This window comes from Mercenaria mercenaria, chromosome 10 (assembly GCF_021730395.1).
Source record: "Mercenaria mercenaria strain notata chromosome 10, MADL_Memer_1, whole genome shotgun sequence".
NCBI classification, from domain to species: domain Eukaryota; kingdom Metazoa; phylum Mollusca; class Bivalvia; order Venerida; family Veneridae; genus Mercenaria; species Mercenaria mercenaria.
Window position 1 is genome coordinate 3,727,282 of NC_069370.1, and position 19,129 is coordinate 3,746,410.

The window sequence follows — 19,129 nt, forward strand, 5'->3', positions numbered from 1 at the left end:
AAGGAAATTGTAGGTTCTAGTAAATCGCACTAATGAGAAACGAGTCAAAGATGCTCTCAGAGATCTCTATGACATGAGATGATATATCAACAAAAATACTCTTCCTAAGTTAAGTAAATATGAAATGAAACTCCAAGATCAAAATAAAATCCGATGTAAGTTAAGAAAGTCTTCAGCAAACAAATGCACAAAAATAATAAAATCAAGAAAAATTTGTTTTAATGTAATATATGAACAAACGGACCCGGTGCGAGGGAATGGTTATAGCAAACTATGCTACAATGATAATATAAACAATCCAAGCGATTGACTGAGCTAACCGGTAGACAGGAAACGTAAAAAAACAGGGGGAATTTACATGTCTGTTTCAACATAACCCATGTGTTAGAGGTGTGTAGCAAAGTGATCGCAAATTACATAATATGTACGGACCAACACGTACATATAATAAATGCAACTTTCGACTGATCACTAATAATCATATGGCCGATAAGTTGAATAACCCTGTTTATATAAGACACAGTCAATCCATGGACCTGGTGAATAAAGTTATAACGCTGTTTCTTCCTAACAAAAACCAGTGTGTTTTAAGGAATATCAAAATAAAGACACATGTGCATTACAAGTAAAACCTTTCTATTCGAATCTATAAAAGTTAATTTTAATTCAATATTTTTCGTGTTAGGAAAAAAGGACGGAACGATAGCGCCTACACAAGCATTGTGTTATATTTCGTCAAGTCTTTCACTTTTCAAATATGTAGTTTTAACTCTGGTCTAACATTTCTATTTTTAGATGGATCTCTTGATACAGCATCTGAACTAGAATCTCGTCTCAATCTATTAAACTCACTCTATGCCCTCCTACCAGAAGACACTGACAGCCTTGACAGACTAACAAAAAGGAGATCCCTATTTCGTTCTGGAAAACGCCGCTCTTTGTTCCATTTTGGTAAACGTGGAAGCATTTTAAGATTCGGTAAACATCGAGCAACATATGATTTTGGTGAATATGATAGCGAATTTAACCCGTCAGAACTTTATGCTTTAAACGAGGATCCAAGAGCCGACAGCTTACCTCTTTCAGACAAGAGAAGTTCTCTCTTCCGGTTCGGTAAAAAGTCAAGAGACACGAGCTCTTTATATGAAAGGGACGCTGCACGTGAAAAGAAGCCACACACGCCCTGGAGATTTAATAAGACAACTAATGGACATTACCTTGGGTAATCGAAAAGAAGTCGACCCAAGTACTGACTTTTTGTTTTTGCATGCTTTATATATATAACAACAGGAACACAAGTTTATACAGGAAATTACCTTTATTCTATTATGCGCAACTGCCAAGACAACCAATTACTGAAGCCATAAATTTATAATTCAATGTATTCATGAATTATGACTTTAATCAATCTGCATCAGGTTTGCAGTCTTCTTTGAAATTATATCACAGGTTTCAAATAGCACTTAAATATATGGTGAATCAATATCAGAAATGACATAGATTTATTAAAGTTATTTATATTCCGGAAGAGCCATTTAAGAGCCAATAGCAATAAATAATACTAGTGATTGTAAATCTTTTAAAAAGTGACATGCGTTAGACATAACGTTGCACCGTTGTTTTTTTTTTTTTTTTGTTTTAAACAGATATCTCCAATTAACCATCAGAATAACATTGTATGAAAAAATGCTAAATATGAATAGAATATATTTCTGAAACAAGTTGTCGTTATTACAGCCATGGATGAATCTGCTGTTTCTAGCATTTTTGTTCTGTTGTCAATGTAATATTGATTACTAATTAGGCAATGTGCCACATGATCATCATGACAAACCTGAACAGAGTCTGCTATTATTTTGGTAGGTTGCATTCTATGCTTCCAAAGGATTTTTTACAGATCTGATTAATTATCACAACATGAATTTTTAAGTGCCATGTGGCGGCCGTAAAACGTATCTCCGTACTTAGATTTAGTGTTGTTATATATTTTGGTCCTTTGGGATCATGGAGTCAATTCAATATCCATATCAGATAATTCCACTTTAGTCGATGCTAGGGGCGTGAGGGGTGTTGCACTTTCCATTACCTCTCATGAACAGACTCAATCAAACCGAGTGTGCTATTAGTTTGTTTGAATGCATTCTATGCTTCCAAAGGATCTTTTGACACATTTTATAAATAATAATTGGTAATATGATAATTCATCAAACATATCCTTCTAAGCTTTATATTTTTGAACTGCAAGACGTATACAAAGCGCCTGATTCAATTTCAATATAGACTGTGTCCAAAACTCGCATTGTTAAAGAAAAGATAGAGATTGCTACAAAGCTGCCGTATGTATTTTTCTAAGCAACCAAATATAGTGAGGTTCTGTTGATCCCACACAAAACCCCACAAAATATTTAAATTATAGAATATTAGATAAATTCATGTTTAGAAACATCAATAATTACTTTGCGTGTATAAATTTTAGTTTGTGTTACGTTAAAAACTGTACAAACCTTGTACATACGTATCTAAGCACAGAATAAATGCGTACTATCATTAAAGACTGCTTTTAACAAATGGGTGATATACATGACCTTTGATTGTGATTGTAGCTATCAAAACACGATTGCTTTATCAAATCAAACTTATTTGATGGGATATTTTTATAATTTAGATTATTACCTAATTTTGTTTTTGAAAGCTGCGCACTTGATATCTTTAACTATTTTATCAGCTCTCTGGACATCCTAGATGCACATCTTTAGTTTGCGATTAATGCAAAAACCAGATTTATATTTGTATTAACAAATTTAATTATAAAGATCCAGAATCAATAACATATTGATACTAACTGAAAATTAGCTAAACTAAATGACAGTCTTTCGTTTCCTGTAAACAACTTAATATTTATTCTTGTACAAGCTTGTTTATTGTTTGCCTACCCGTAGTCGCGTCTGCATTTTATGGAAAATAGTATAACTTAATTAACTGCGTAGAATTTAATTTAATTTTTATATTGTCGCTGAAAGGAATCATCTTATGCACAAAATTCAATAAAAGAAAACGAAGAATTATTATTCAGCATCTGTGTAAAGACGAAACAAACATGTTTGCATATATAAGAAGTATTGTGGTTTAGGTTAAGAACATAAAAATATTGCATAATTATCAAACGATTGTAAACACAAAATTTTGCTAGCATTGTACTTTAATGGAGAGCTCTTTCATAAGTTTAAATTCAATAAGTCCTATTACGTCACAGTCCTTCGTATTAATAGTATCGTATGTAAGCTCTAAGGCAAGAATGCTTCTGAAATAAACGGTGTTACAAATTAAGTATTATACACGACTTTATTAGACATGAATCTGTAAGAAATGAAAAATGTCATAATTTAGCATTAATTTGCACACTGAAAGTAAAATAACAAACAACTTGGATGAAAAATCCACTAAAAATCGCAAACCAAATGTATTGCTTCACACTTGCGCTAAATTGGACTATATGTAAGTTGAATACTGATGATATTTCCAAAATATAGAAGATAACCTACAAGAAATCAGGCGTGCTTTGTTGTCCAAGGCCACTCATAACCACACATGCGACCAGTTCAGGACGTAAGAAACCCTTTATTGCGTTCGATGATAACTCCACTATTTAGCTGTTACAAATCAAGATATGCATGCATGTGGACGTTTCCACCTAGACCATTTATATTTTAATATCCCGAAATTATGTTATCCAAGAAGACCGATCTACTAAAGTTTTGTTACCATTTGCTTCTTTTTTGTTATATTTTGTGGTCCTTTGGGATCATAGAGTCCATTCAATATTTGTGTTATAGAATTCCGCTTAAGCCGGTGCTAGGGGGCGTGAGAGGTATTGCATATTTCATTACCTCTCATGAACTGACTCAATCAAACCGAGTCTGCTATTATTTTGCCTGGTTGCATTCTATGCTTCCAAGGATCTTTTTACAGATTTTATTGTATAACATAATACTGAACAATTTGCACTACGTGTGCAAAATGAGTTACTTTTCACATGATCTCGCAGTTGCCCTTATCATGACTCAAACGAATTATTTTTTTTACTAGGTCAGAAAAAATAATCTGAATTTGAGAACTTTTTCAAATTTCTTTAGCACATTTGACCTCATTGGTATTTTGTTCATCGGTTAACATGTGAGGCAGTCATTGGGTACAAACCTTTTTGTAATGGCAAGTGCTTGGTGGGAATCTCATGAGTTCTCCCCGTTGATATGCCAAAGAAAGACGCTTCCGTCAACAACGTGTACCTGGCGTCTTCATTAACCAAACGTCTTACGTCTTCGGGATCATTGATTTCAACTCATTTATCTTTGAAGATTGAATACTGTTTAAGCCGGTGCTAGGTGGCGTGGGCAGTGTTGCATTTTCCATTACTGCTCATGAACAGACTCATTCAAACCGAGTCTGCAATTTTCATTGTTCTCGGTGCTTCCGAGGGATCTACTTTTCAGATCTTATTTACAGTAGCAATGTTCTTTGACGCCATTTCTGTTTCGGGTATGCCAGGACGAGCCCTGTCTTCAAGGACTGTCTGATAATTTTTTTAATTCACTCCCCCACCTGTTAACAGTTTTCTCTGATACTGCAGAATTCTCATATGAAGTATGCAGTTCACTGAGCATTTGCCTTGCAGGTATTTCTTAAGAACAAATAAATGCCTGGTCGCCGGATTACCACAAGTTCTTTTTTCAACAGCTCAAAAGTGTCTTTAACCCTTACCATGCTGGACACAATTGATTCTGCCTTTGCGACCAGTGTAGATCATGATCAGCCCGCACATCCGTGCAGTCTGATCATCATCTGCACTGTTCGCTATTCAGCCAGTATCTTTTTGGTAAACATTCCTTTCTAAAAGTAATGGTTCTGTTCAATTTGGAAGATGGACAAGTTCATTATAGAAATTTAGCAGGGTAAGGGTTAACAACCCTTAGAATTAGCCAACATAAATTTGTCAGGAATTACATGAATAGTTCTTGAAATTTATTAGAGGTTATATAACGGGAAACCCATCTTTAAACGCAAGTTCAGTTATGAGTACAAAGGAATGTAATGATTTAAAATGTAATCAATTTTCAAGAAGTTTTGTTTATTTACAAAAACTGATAGAGGTCTCTTAAAAATCCTACTGTGTTTGCGTAAATTGTATCATATAATACAATTCTTCATCTTGTCGTTAAAATGCATCTTAGTTTGATTGGTTGTTAAACCACTTAAAAGTAAATAAAGCGAATACAATAGTGCATTTTATTTTAGACATGCGTCAGGGAATGTGGGTTTGTACAACTTAAGAGTACAAATGTCAACTAGTCACCTTCAACTCTCAACAGTGTTTTGTATCAATGTGACGCAAAGATAAATAGTTTCTGAGGTCAGAGACCTGTTGATATAATCCCTGAACATTTAAGATGCTTTGCGTAAGTTTTTGCAAGAAATGGTGCCTTCTGATCCATAACGCTACATGGGTTGGTTCCTATTTCAAGTAATTCTTTACAAAAACGTACTTTATTTTTGTCAAATCGAGCAAATTGTAAGGTCTACAGGTAAGCCATTACGTGTTACGCAGATTCTCATCGATGGTTACGTTTATAAAAAAGAATTCATCTTGGGTACAAGTTGAATTTTTTAAGGTGTTGCTACATAACATGCGTTTCTAGAAAGAACAATAGACTCGTTTATCGAGATAAGGAAACATTTTAAGGAGTAAACATTCAACAATTAAGTTAAAGATAAAACCATTAAAACCTTAAAATTAGATGTCAGAGTTTTCCATTTAAATCTGATGTAATTTCCATTTGCGTCCATGATTCTATTTGCAGTTAAATTTATCTATAAAATTACGCGATTTCTGATGTCACAGAAGTAGATAGTAAATTACTTAACAATCTAACCAAAACACTTAAAATGTTCTGAACTAATAAAATGTTTGCATTGTGTATAACATGATATCTGTAGAGAAAGAACAATAAAACATACCAATAAGACATCACAATGGTTGTAAATAAATTCATTTTAAGACAAAGGTCTATGCCCAATCATGACTTTTTTTCAGATCGCAAGTGTATTTTATTGTATTCTGATTTTGTGGAATCATTACATTATTGCATTTCCAGGTAGTAATTTTTAAGAAGCCGAATTTTTTTCTGTACTTCAAAAAATCAACGTTTAAAAATATATTGGTATAACGAAAAGATAATTCTATTGAATTCAAGTGGATAGGTGCTACCATACTTTGTCTGCGATTAGACCGTTTATATGTAATCGTGCCTAAGCCTGGTAATACAATATAAAAGTTGAATACTGCTTAAGCCGGTGCTAGGGGGCGTTGGTAGTGTTGCATTTTCCATTACTGCTCATGAACAGAGTGAATCAAACCGAGTCTGCAATTTTCACTGTTTGCCTTGTTCTGCAACAATATCCTAGATCAAGATACTGTTACGAAGACCCCCTTTATTATATACCTCCAGCATTATTTTAGCAAATGATGATTAAATATTCTTCTAAAAGTATTTTTTGTCATAATTACCGAGCTTGGTCAGCTAATATATATTGATTCATGAAATTAGTCATGCAACATGCCATACAAAAGGTACAATACGGAATTTTTCCCGCCTGTCCCTATTTACTTGTGAAATACAAACCGTATTTATGATAAAAATTTTAAAGGTTTATAAAAAAATGACATGAAAGGAAAGTGTGTGATGTTCTGAGTGAGCTGTAGAGTTCCTCAGACAAAAAGGTATCAGCCTCTTCGGCAGATACAATATACTGACTAAAGTTATAGCGTTAGGTTTAACATTGGTTTAATAAGGTGTACCGGAAATTTTGATACGGTAAGCAGACCAAAGCGTTGACACAAAGCGATATCCAAATCCTTTACAGCAAAATTTAATGTACTTTTTGAAACGAAGACAGAATTACAATAATGTTAAACGTCTGTATAGAATATATTCATTTTTCTAAAACGGTCCGACTTATTTCCCTATTATGGCGGGGCGCTGGAAAAGCAAGCTACATAAAACACAGTCAAGGATGAATACAAGAGTTAGAATCGAAATAATGTATCTCAAACTGTAATATGCTCTCGAATAAAATTATTGCTTGTCGTTCAGATGAATATTACTATGTCACTCGGGCTGCGCCTTCCTGATATATGTTTGTTTGTTTGTTTTGGGTTTAACGCCGTTTTTCAACAGTAATTCAGTCAGGTAACGGCGGGCAGTTAACCTAACCAGTGTTCCTGGATTCTGTACCAGTACAAACCTGTTCTCCGCAAGTAACTGCCATTTTCCCAACATGAATCAGAGGTGGAGGACTAATGATTTCAGACACAATGTCGTTTATCAAATAGTCACGGAGAACATAAGCCTCGCCCTAGGATCGAACTCGCGATCCGTAGACCGACGCTCTACCTACTGATATAATTCCTTCGATCTGAATTCTAAACTATGATTTTATTCAAAGGCAAATCACTATTACTTAAATGTACACATGAGTAATTTGCCAATGATCTACATTACATTACCTACTATTGCAATACGGCAAAAAACCAACAACATTTTACCAATTGTCAGCATACTATTTCGGAGACAGCATAAAATGTATCCCAGTCTCACTCCGGACTCGTACAACAAAATTGAAATGAACTCTGGTGTTAACATTTTTAAATCATGTTTGTTTTAGGGTCTTAGTGGCGAAAATTATAACCGTAAACGTATACAACAATCAAAATTGTTTTCTAGATAAATGCACGAACTCGTTTTTTCTAAAAATCATCTGACAACATAGAAGTAAGAAGTTATGAAGTAAGAAAAAGAAATCCCTCCTTGGCTTTAATATGTTTCATACATATTCTGTAACATTGTTACAAAACATAATAGTATATATTTAAAGTACAGTAAAATGTGTCTTATCTATAACGAATATGCTTGGGAAACTAAAAGAACCTGTATTTCTTGTCAGGCGGTCTCTCTGCATAGGTAGAGTTACATTATGTATGAGTAAACCGGAAGAGAAGATTGTGGTCTATATATACATTTTAGTAGTAGCCTCTATTTGGAGGTGATAATTTTGTAGAAGTTTGCTTGTATGGCAAAAATCTCAAACAAAGTGTCAAAATTCCAAGGTGCTATGCATTAACATACAGTGAGTGAGTTGGGTTTTACGGCGAATCGAAACAAATTGTTCATATATCGCCGAGACATTAACATACAAGTATTAATTATATTAGCACGAAAATATGTTGGAATCTATACTAAAGTAACCTTTAAAACAAGTGTTAGTTATATTAGCACGAAAATATGTTGGAATCTATACTAAAGTAACCTTTAAATCAAATGTTATGGGGAAAAAAAAGCAAACAAACAAAACGGTGTCTGCCGAAAAACACAATAATACATGTACAATCTCACTGTATGATATAAAAAAGCAAAATATGTATTTGAAACACCCCTATAGAAAGTCAGTGCAATTTGATATGTACTGCATATGCGCTTAATTTTGCGACGTTAAACTATTAGCGAATTTTGTGAATGGGACATACGTAAAATAAAAATCAAATACAAGTCAAAAATCAAGTAATCTTCAAATAGGATATCATACTTAAACTTTTTGTCATTTTTTTTTTTTGTTGTTATTATACTCTGATGAAGTCCAATGGACGAAACATGTTAGTTTTGAAGTAAAAAGTATATTTCTGGAGTTAGTTCTTCGCTTTATCTATTTCATATATGTGCAATGTAATTTGTGCAAAATACATGGTCTTTTCTAGTTATACTCGTTATCAGTGTAAATAGTATTTGCTGAAACGACCGAGATCCGTAAGCACATTTTATTTGAACTAGTTTTACACACATTGAAAGACAAGCAAACCTATTTCTCACAGACGCTGACTAGGTGCGCGATTATACGGTGCAACAAAAGAACTACTCATAAGATACTTTAAATTGAATCTACAATCGGTGCTTTATACTTGTGATTGCACACTTTTTTTACTTCCGTACAAAATTTACATTTATTTGCAAACTTATTTACGCGCAAAAGGTCGTTTATATTGCATTCGAATATTTCATGAGACGCAAAAATATTAAATTTTACGGTATAAAGGGTAATGGCCTTTGGAATACAAAACTGCAAAGCCACAATTCAACTGAAAGATTGTTACCAAACACTACATGACGCATTTACTGGAGATTTCAATATCTGTGTTTATCTTAAAAGCACATAGGGAATGGCCCATCAAATTCCTTTGTTATTTCTGATTTAGAATCTCCTTCACAGGACGACATGAGTTGATGAATGAAATTAGATAAAATTCCATTTATGTACTCAGTATGATACTTTTTTATTTTACTTGCTTTACATGCAGCATATTTCCTTTATGAAAAGAAACAAAGAGTCTATTTTGCTGCTTGTCTCCACAACCATTAAACCTAGCCGTGGCGCTATATAGACTCTGTAGGGCATTTCCCCTTTCGTTTTCCATTTAAGGTAAATAGGACTTTTCACGTAATAGTTTTGTTGTTCATTTACGGAGGCATCTGACGACCGTTTCCAACCGTTTCTTGGAATCAGGTTTTGTTTTGCAAAACATTTGTAAGCTTGTGTTGCAACCCCCTGCCTAGATTTGCCCCAATTATACTCCAATGTGTATGATATACGGGTCCTTCGTAGCCAAGTAGCTGACTTCAAATTAATTACCCCTCACGATTTTCGGTTCTAAACCTTGCATGGCTTGTAGAGTAACTCATGAAAAGAAGCTATTCAGCTGGCTTATGGAAGATTTGTGGTTCTACCTAGGTGCCTCCCTCTGCCTAAAACAAGGATCGTAGGGGCGCCTGGGGACTTCACTATCAAGAACTGGACAAAGTCGTCATATGACCAAAAGTGTGTCCGTGTAACTATCAACCCAATAAAAAGTAATTTGTATATATCAAATAGTCCGGCAACATACGATACAAAAAGTACATTACGGATTTTTTCTGCCTGTCTATATTTACTTGTGAAATACAAGCTGTCTTTTGACTGCATTTATATAGTATATAATAAAATAACACATCTTCTGTTAGTTTGCAGTGCAAAGGAGGTGACAGCTGAGAAAGAAGATAAATGCATTTAGTACCATTAAAAGTGCTTTCAGCTTATGTTTTGAAACTTAAATAAAAATAAAATTGAGACTCCGTGTGTAAATTACTTACTCCATAGAGGGTGAATAATAAAGCAGCATGGGTAATGACGTTCATACAAGACTGATGCGTAGAAAGTTTGAAATGGCGCCAAAACCCTTCAAATAAATTAGTAAAACTAATAGTGTTTGTGACGTGTTTGATGGCCAGTTGTAATTTATAACTAACATAAACACGGGAACCAGATGGAAATAGCTGTGGTGATAATACACTTTTCATTTCAGTGTGTTTTTCCTTTTAATCTTTTCTTCTAAAGAGAAAAGGTAAAAGAAGATGCTATACAGAAATAAGCTGAGTTTGTCTGCATCACAATGCTGTTGCAACCTGTCATTGATTAGGTTTTTGTTGCGTACATGGATATGAACTCCACACACACACACACACACAAAACGGAGATAGACAACACTTTGTCCATAACACATGGACCTTTACATGAAAACCAAAATGAAAAAGTCAAAGTACTTTTTCCAGCCTTTTCAAAAAAGATGCAAAAGTGTAACAAATCTGTTATACAGTTTGGATAGGTGCAAATGGTTTTATCAAAATAATCAAAATGAAATACAGAATTCCTGTAGTATTGGTTAGGTTATCTTATCAAGATTTGCGAACGAAACATATTGAGCTGCTATTTTAATTAATTCGTAGATCGTAGATTAACGTATTTCACTTCTCACTGACATAATCCCTTTTAGATAAATACTTTGTAAGGCCGTATCATGGATTAAGAAATATTGGCTTCATAGTACATTATCAATTTATCGAAATGTTATTTAACTTGGTTGCATTCTATGCTTTCAAAGGACGTTTTTATATATCGTATTCTTAGTAAATATCAGAAAGGAATGACAAATGTTCAATATTAGTCTCTTGCAACATACAAGATAATAAGTCACAAAAAATGAAAGGAATGAATGATGCAAAATGTGACTTTGAAGGCATAAGCATTACGATTATGTTAAATTTTTGTAAAATAATTTCTCTAATTTTTTTCCAGCTATAATGAATGAAATTACCATGTTTCACATCTTACACTCAAGAAACAGATTTAATAATTCTATTTAAAAGGTTATTTGCGAAATAAAGAATCCGGTAGTGTGTAAATGACGTCATTAACACATTAAAATGGCTGCCTCCATGATCAGCCATTTTCGTAAATTTTAAAACTGCCATATCTTTTTCATAGTGGTCCAATTTTAAAATGCATGGCTTGAGGATGCTTTCATATGAAATTAACTTATTGGCATTCCTTGCCCTTTAACTCCCTGCTTACAAAGGCCCACAATGCGTAAATATACCTGTGCCGAGAGCTCACCTCCAACGAAGACTACTTTTTCATATCGCAATAGTTGATTTACAGAGAAGTTTGATTGTAAATCTCAGCACCCACTAACGAATTAAATAAGTGAATCTTTATTGGATCATAAAATTCAAAATCAGGCACAATTAACGTCAATGCACGCTTAAATTACTAGGTTCGAACTATTATAACAAACTGTCCAGTTCATTTAACAAAAAAAGAAAATAGAAAAGGCCTATGTAATGATACAATCTGCAATCAAGGAAGTTCGTCAAAAGCTCGAATTGAATTTAATTACATTTCTATGTAGGCATTCATTACATAATCGACTTGAGTAGCTAAGCGTGTTTCTTTCTAATAAAACAAAAGGACGATATTAATGTTGCTATTCATGCTCAGATCGAAATATTTCAATAAGGTTTAGAATTCGATAAAGCCTGATGTTTTCCAAAAAGACAACAATGAATATCTAGTAGGGAAAGTCACGTTCTAAAAACGCAGCCTCCTCGAACGTAAACGCAGCACGAGGACGCGCACACGACCAAAACACAACAAGGACAAAACGAACAAATACGGGAACACAGTGGGGCACCACCTTGGAACGGTCAGTGGCAAAACCACCAATTGGGAGATTAAACCGGTTTATGGTGCACCTAACTTCACTCTTACCGCCACCAGGTTCCAAAGTCACAAGACAGCGTAAATAAAAGTTATCACCACCAGGTGAAACCCTATCATACGCAAAGGCAACACATTACCCAGTTTCGAACTTGGCCTAGGAGTCATCATGATAAATATTCATACCAAGTTTCATGAAGATAGGGTAAAAATATGGTATGTAGAGTGTTTACAAGCTTTTCCTTTGATTTCATTGGGTGGCCTAATTTTAAACCCATATGACCCAGTTTTGAAGCTGGCACAGAAATCATCAAGATAAACATTCAGAACAAGTTTCATGAAAAAATAGGGTCATAAATGTGGCCTTTAGGGTGTTAACAAGCTTTTCCTTTCATCCTTTGATTTGCCCTGGTGACTTAGTTTTTGACCCCACATAACCCAGTTTTGAACTTGGCCTTGGAATCATCAAGATAAACATTCTGACAAAGTTTCATGAAGATAGTGTCATAAATGTGGCCTCAAGACTGTTAACAAGCTTTTCTTTTGATTTGACCGGGTGACCTAGTTTTTGAACCCATATAACCCAGTTTTAATGCTGGCATAGGAAAAATCAAGATAAACATCCCGGTGGGATTTAAGAACTGCCTATCATAGATATCCCCCTTGTTCCGTCAGACACCCTCAAAGAGGAAGCGTAGCGTCAAACTGTAAAAGGGCTGAACACCAAATACGCGGTGTGTCTCAAAACAGTTGGATCATAACCTCTTTTAATAAAACGTTTAACAACTTTACTAAGTTTAGTTAATATTTACATTTTGAAACGATTTTCCCATAGAAAGCCATTGTAAAAAATGACGCAGACTGTGACTTTGAAGACTGAAAAAACAGGCACAAGACCTTATCTTCTTTGTTGAATGATTTTCCTTCAAATAAAATGCTGCTTTGAAAAAATATGCTTTAAAAAGATTCCTACACAAGGTGCCTCCGTGGCAGAGTGGTTATTGTTTGTTTGTTTTGGGATTAACGCCGTTTTTCAAAAGTATTTCAGTCATGTAACGGCGGGCAGTTAACCTAACCAGTGTTCCTGGGTTCTGTACCAGTACAAACCTGTTCTCCGCAAGTAACTGCCAACTTCCCCACATGAATTATCAGAGGTGGAGGACTAATGATTTCAGACACAATGTCTTTTATCAAATAGTCACGGAGAACATACGCCCCACCCGAGGATCGAACTCGCGACCCCGCGATCCGTAGACCAACGCTCTTCCCTACTGAGCTAAGCGGGCGGGCGGCAGAGTGGTTAAGGTCACTGATTAAATGATTTGCCCTATACCGATCTAGGTTCGAACCTTACTTGGATTCTACTTGAATTCATCATGTGAGGAAGCCATCCTTTTGGTTTACGGAAGGTCGGTGGTTCCACCCAGATGCCTGTCCGACATGAAATACTACTCGAAGAGGCACCTTGGGTCTTCCTCCACCATGAAAAGCTGAAATGTCACCACATAACCTATAACTGTGTCGGCTTAAGATTAACCCTACAAAAACAACAAAAAAAGAGAAAAAAAAAATTCCTACATCGTTGAACAATTTGTTTCAAATATACAGACCTATCTTAAGAACACATGTTTTAAACTCTTCTTCGTTCCTTTTAACTCTCTAATTCTAAATTACAGACTGGACTTCAGGTGTTCATCCAAAGAATCCGTCTGCTCGGAAACTCTTGTTCTTACGGTAACAACAAACATTCTCTATGTATCTCCATAAAATTGTGTATGCAGTTAGAAGTCAATATATACAGAGATAAGTTATTGCATTTCGTTGATAAGACAAATATTGTGTTTGCTTTGGCAATGCATACGGCATAAATACACACAAATACGGCTCCTGTGATAATTGAAAAAATACTTCAGACGTTTTAAATTACACGAGATATTTTCTTGAAGTCAGATGCGTTAGACAGAGGGCAATATTTTGTTATATTTCAACTAGGACTGAAGAAACTGTGTAACTTAATGCACAACGGCGAAATCACCCAGGAATGATCGCGTAAAAATCAGGATAACGGCTTTGATGTAACCGTGCTTTGTAAGATCCTTTCAAATTTGATGAGGTGGCTTCACAATTATTGCAGCGCATGACGCTGTGACCTTACAGACTAAGGGAAGACAGCTTATGTTGTAATCAGTGGTTTTCCAGTAACGAAGATGTTCTTTTTTGTCTTAAACGTATATCATTTGTTTGTATTTTGTTATCAATCTTTGTTAGTCTATTTACCTCGGCGATATATGACCATTTTGTGTCGATTCGCAGTAAAACCCAACTCACACACTCACTATTTATTTCAAAATAGAAAAAGTGGAAACTCCACAGGTCGCCCAACATGACAAAAATATTGCAGGCTGGGTTTGATTGAGCCTGTTCATGGACGGTAGTGGAAATTCAAGCTGCCGTTCACACCCTATAGCCCCGGGTTAAGCAGAACTCAACATTTACACATGCTACAAGTGGAAAAAACAATTTAGAAACATCCGCAGATGTATTCATACGGCGGTGCACATTGAACCTTCAATGATACGCTAGCGTGTCATTCCATGAAAAGCGGCGTATGGTCCCAAGTTAAAAGGCTGTAGATCAATCTTTTTCTTTGAAGTAGCAATAAATATTATAGTAAATCAACTAGATCTAACGGATCAAAGATCAGCTCAGTCCATAGCTAGCAAGTAACATATACAAAACTATAAACAGTGAAGTATAAGGCAACAGTGTCCTATGGACACATATCTACTTAAATACTCCGTTACAAATAAACATCTCTGAAACAAAATGGGATATTTGGTACGAAAGACCCGTGGTGACATTTCAACTTCATTCTTTCACGATTTCTGCTTCATGATACGAAAGACCCGTGGTGACATTTCAACTTCATTATTTCACGATTTCTGCTTCATGATTTCACGATTTCCACTTCATGAATTCACGATTTCACGATTTCCACTTCATGAATTCACGATTTCCACTTCACGAATTCACGGTTTCACGATGGTGAAATCGTGAATTCATGAAGTTGAAATCGTGAATTCGTGAAGTGGAAATCGTGAATTCGTGAAGCTGAAATCGTGAAATCGCGGATTCGTGAAGTGGAAATCGTGAAATCGTGAATTCGTGAAGTGGAAATCGTGAATTCGTGAAGTTGAAATCGTGAAATCGTGAATTCATGAAGTTGAAATCGTGAATTCGTGAGGTGGAAATCGTGACTTCATGAAGTTGAAATCGTGAATTCGTGAAGTGGAAGTCGTGAAATCATGAAGTTGAAATCGTGGAATCGTTAATTCGTGAAGTGGAAATCGTGAATTCATGAAGTGGAAATCGTGAATTCATGAAGCTGAAATCGTGAATTCGTGAAGTGGAAATCGTGAATTCATGAAGTGGAAATCGTGAATTCGTGAAGTGGAAATCGTGAATTCATGAAGTGGAAATCGTGAATTCGTGAAGTGGAAATCGTGAATTCATGAAGTTGAAATCGTGAAATCGTGAATTCATGAAGTGGAAATCGTGAATTCATGAAGTGGAAATCGTGAATTCGTGAAGTGGAAATCGTGAATTCATGAAGTTGAAATCGTGAAATCGTGAATTCATGAAGTGGAAATCGTGAATTCATGAAGTTGAAATCGTGAATTCATAAAGTGGAAATCGTGAATTCGTGAAGTTGAAATCGTGAATTCGTGAAGTGGAAATCGTGAATTCGTGAAGTGGAAATCGTGAATTCATGAAGTTGAAACCGTGAATTCGTGAAGTGAAAATCGTGAATTCGTGAAGTTGAAATCGTGAAGTGGAAATCGTGAATTCATCAAGTGGAAATCGTGAAATCGTTAATTCAAGAAGTGGAAATCGTGAATTCAGGAAGCAGAATTCGTGAAATCGTGAATTCATGAAGTGGAAATCGTGAAATCAAGAAATCGTGAAATCATGAAATCGTGAAATCAAGAAATTGTGAAGTTTTTTCGTGAAATCCTGAATTCGTGAAATCGTGAATTCATGAAGTAGAAATCGTGAAATCGTGGATTTATGAAGTTGAAATCGTGAAATCAGGAAGCAGAAATCGTGAAATAATGAAGTTGAAATGTCACCACGGGTGTTTCGTAATTTGGAAATACTACAACAACACTGTAGTGGCATTTATAAAATATTTTTGAAACGACAGATGAAATTCAAAATGATAATTCACTTAAACTTGCTTGCTATTTTTGTCTTTGATTAATTCTTTTTCATATTTTGTAACTTACAATTTGTAAACCAATTAATAGTGTAGTGTTAGATATCTATAGCAAGAATGGAGCTTTATATGTGAAAGGGTAGAAAAACTGTAATACTAGGTGCTCATAGTCGTACATGCTTAGTAGTGTTACAGGAAGGATGGTTCGAGCTTTATATGGGGTTTTGTATATTTTAGGAATCAAATAAAGTGGACCTAACAGTGTCATCAATAAATCTGTAAGATGATCCTTTGAGACCAAGCAAAACGATAGTAGACACGTATGTTAGGGTTTCACCTGGAGGTGGTAACTTTTATTTACACAGTCCTGTGACTTCGGAGCAATAAGGTTAGGTGCACCATAAACCGGTTTAAGCTCCCCAGTGGTGGTTTTGCCACTGACCGTTCCAGGGCGGTGCCCCACTGTGTTTTTTAATTTATTGGTGGGTGCTAGGGTATATATATATATATATATATATATATATATAGTAAAACCCGGCTGCAGAACCTCCCTTGGGGACTGAAAATGCTGGTATTTGTGAAAACATATTTTTCCAAGACAGGTGACGTGTGACCATAGTAAGCAGGTTATATGTATTTGGAGGTTGTCTACAGTACTGGTCTGCCTGCATAAGGGAGTTCGTCGTTCTTAAGACAAGGGTAAATGTACCAAGTATGATAGCAAAAACAAAACAAGATTATGTGCGATAAGGCCGTGACTTTATTATAAATTTTTAAATGAAAATTATGGCATATTGTAAATATATAGCATGGTATATAGGAAAATGATGAGAAAATATGAAAGACAAAGCTCCAAAAGCTAAAATACTTGGAAGCAACATAGCAGCGCGATGGTGCAGAAAACTATGAAAATAAGCGCAGAACATATTAGACCTAATAGGAAATTGTAGGTTCTAGTAAATCGCTTTAATGAGAAACGAGTCAAAGATGCTCTCAGAGATCTCTATGACATAAGGTGATATATCAACAAAAATATTCTTCCTAAGTAAATATGAAATGAAACATAACTCCAAGATCAAAATAAAATCCGATGTAAGTTAAGAAAGTCTTCAGCAAACAAACGCACAAAAATAATAAAATCAAGAAAAATTTGTTTTAATGTAATATATGAACAAACGGACCCGGTGCGAGGGAATGGTTATAGCAAACTATGCTACAATAATAATATAATCCATCCAAGCGATTGACTGAGCTAACCGGTAAACAGGAAACGTAAAAAAACAGGGGGGATTTACATGTCTGTTTCAACATAACCCATGTGTTAGAGGTGTGTAGCAAAGTGATCCGCAAATTACATAATATGTACGGACCAACACGTACATATAATAAATGCAACTTTCGACTGATCACTAATAATCGTATGGTCGATAAGTTGAATAACCCTGTTTATATAAGACACAGTCAATCCATGGACCTGGTGAATGAAGTTATAACGCTGTTTCTTTCTAACAAAAACCAGTGTGTTTTAAGGAATATCAAAATAAAGACACATGTGCATTACAAGTAAAACCTTTCTATTCGAATCTATAAAAGTTAATTTTACTTCAATTTTTTCGTGTTAGGAAAAAAGGACGGAACGATAGCGCCTACACAAGCATTGTGTTATATTTCGTCAAGTCTTTCACTTTTCAAATATGTAGTTTTAACTCTGGTCTAACGTTTCTATTTTTAGATGGATCTCTTTGATACAGCATCTGAACTAGAATCTCGTCTGAATCTATTAAACTCACTCTATGCCCTCCTACCAGAAGACACTGACAGCCTTGACAGACTAACAAAAAGGAGATCCCTATTTCGTTTTGGAAAACGCCGCTCTTTGTTCCATTTTGGTAAACGTGGAAGCATTTTAAGATTCGGTAAACATCCGGCAACATATGATTTTGGTGAATATGATAGCGAATTTAACCCGTCAGAACTTTATGCTTTAAACGAGGATCCAAGAGCCGACAGCTTACCTCTTTCAGACAAGAGAAGTTCTCTCTTCCGGTTCGGTAAAAAGTCAAGAGACACGAGCTCTTTATATGAAAGGGACGCTGCACGTGAAAAGAAGCCACACACGCCCTGGAGATTTGATAAGACAACTAATGGACATTACCTTGGGTAATCGAAAAGAAGTCGACCCAAGTACTGACTTTTTGTTTTTGTATGCATTCTATATATAACAACAGGAACACAAGTTTGTTTATACAGGAAATTACCTTTATTCTGTTATGCGCAACTGCCAGGACAACCTATTACTGAAGCCATAAATTTATAATTCAATGTATCCATGAATTATGACTTTAATCAATCTGCATCAGGTTTGCAGTCTTCTTTGAAATTATATCACAGGTTTCAAATAGCACTTAAATATATGGTGAATCAATATCAGAAATGACATAGATTTATTAAAGTTATTCATATTCCGGAAGAGCCATTTAAGAGCCAATAGCAGTAAATAATACTAGTGATTGTAAATCTTTTAAAAAAGTGACATGCGTTAGACATAACGTTGCACCGTTGTTTTTTTTTTTTTTTTTTGTTTTAAACAGATATCTCCAATTAACCATCAGAATAACATTGTATGAAAAAATGCTAAATATGAATAGAATATATTTCTGAACAAGTTGTCGTTATTACAGCCATGGATGAATCTGCTGTTTCTAGCATTTTTGTTCTGTTGACAATGTAATATTGATTAGTAATAGGCAATGTGCCGCATGATCATCATGACAAACC

General features: G+C 35.0%; 1 protein-coding gene across 1 annotated transcript; it reads left to right on the top strand.

Moving 5' to 3' along the window:
- The first annotated feature begins 18,083 nt into the window (after nucleotides 1-18,083).
- On the top strand, nucleotides 18,084-18,515 carry LOC128546281 (uncharacterized). The gene has a single exon (XM_053516664.1). The coding sequence runs from the start codon at nucleotides 18,084-18,086 to the stop codon at nucleotides 18,513-18,515; it is 432 nt and encodes a 143-aa protein (XP_053372639.1).
- Nucleotides 18,516-19,129: the final 614 nt, after the last annotated feature.

Coding starts and splice junctions, on each gene's coding strand:
- LOC128546281 (XM_053516664.1), top strand. CDS start 18,084: ATGGATCTCTTTGATACAGCATCTGAACTAGAATCTCGTCTGAATCTA.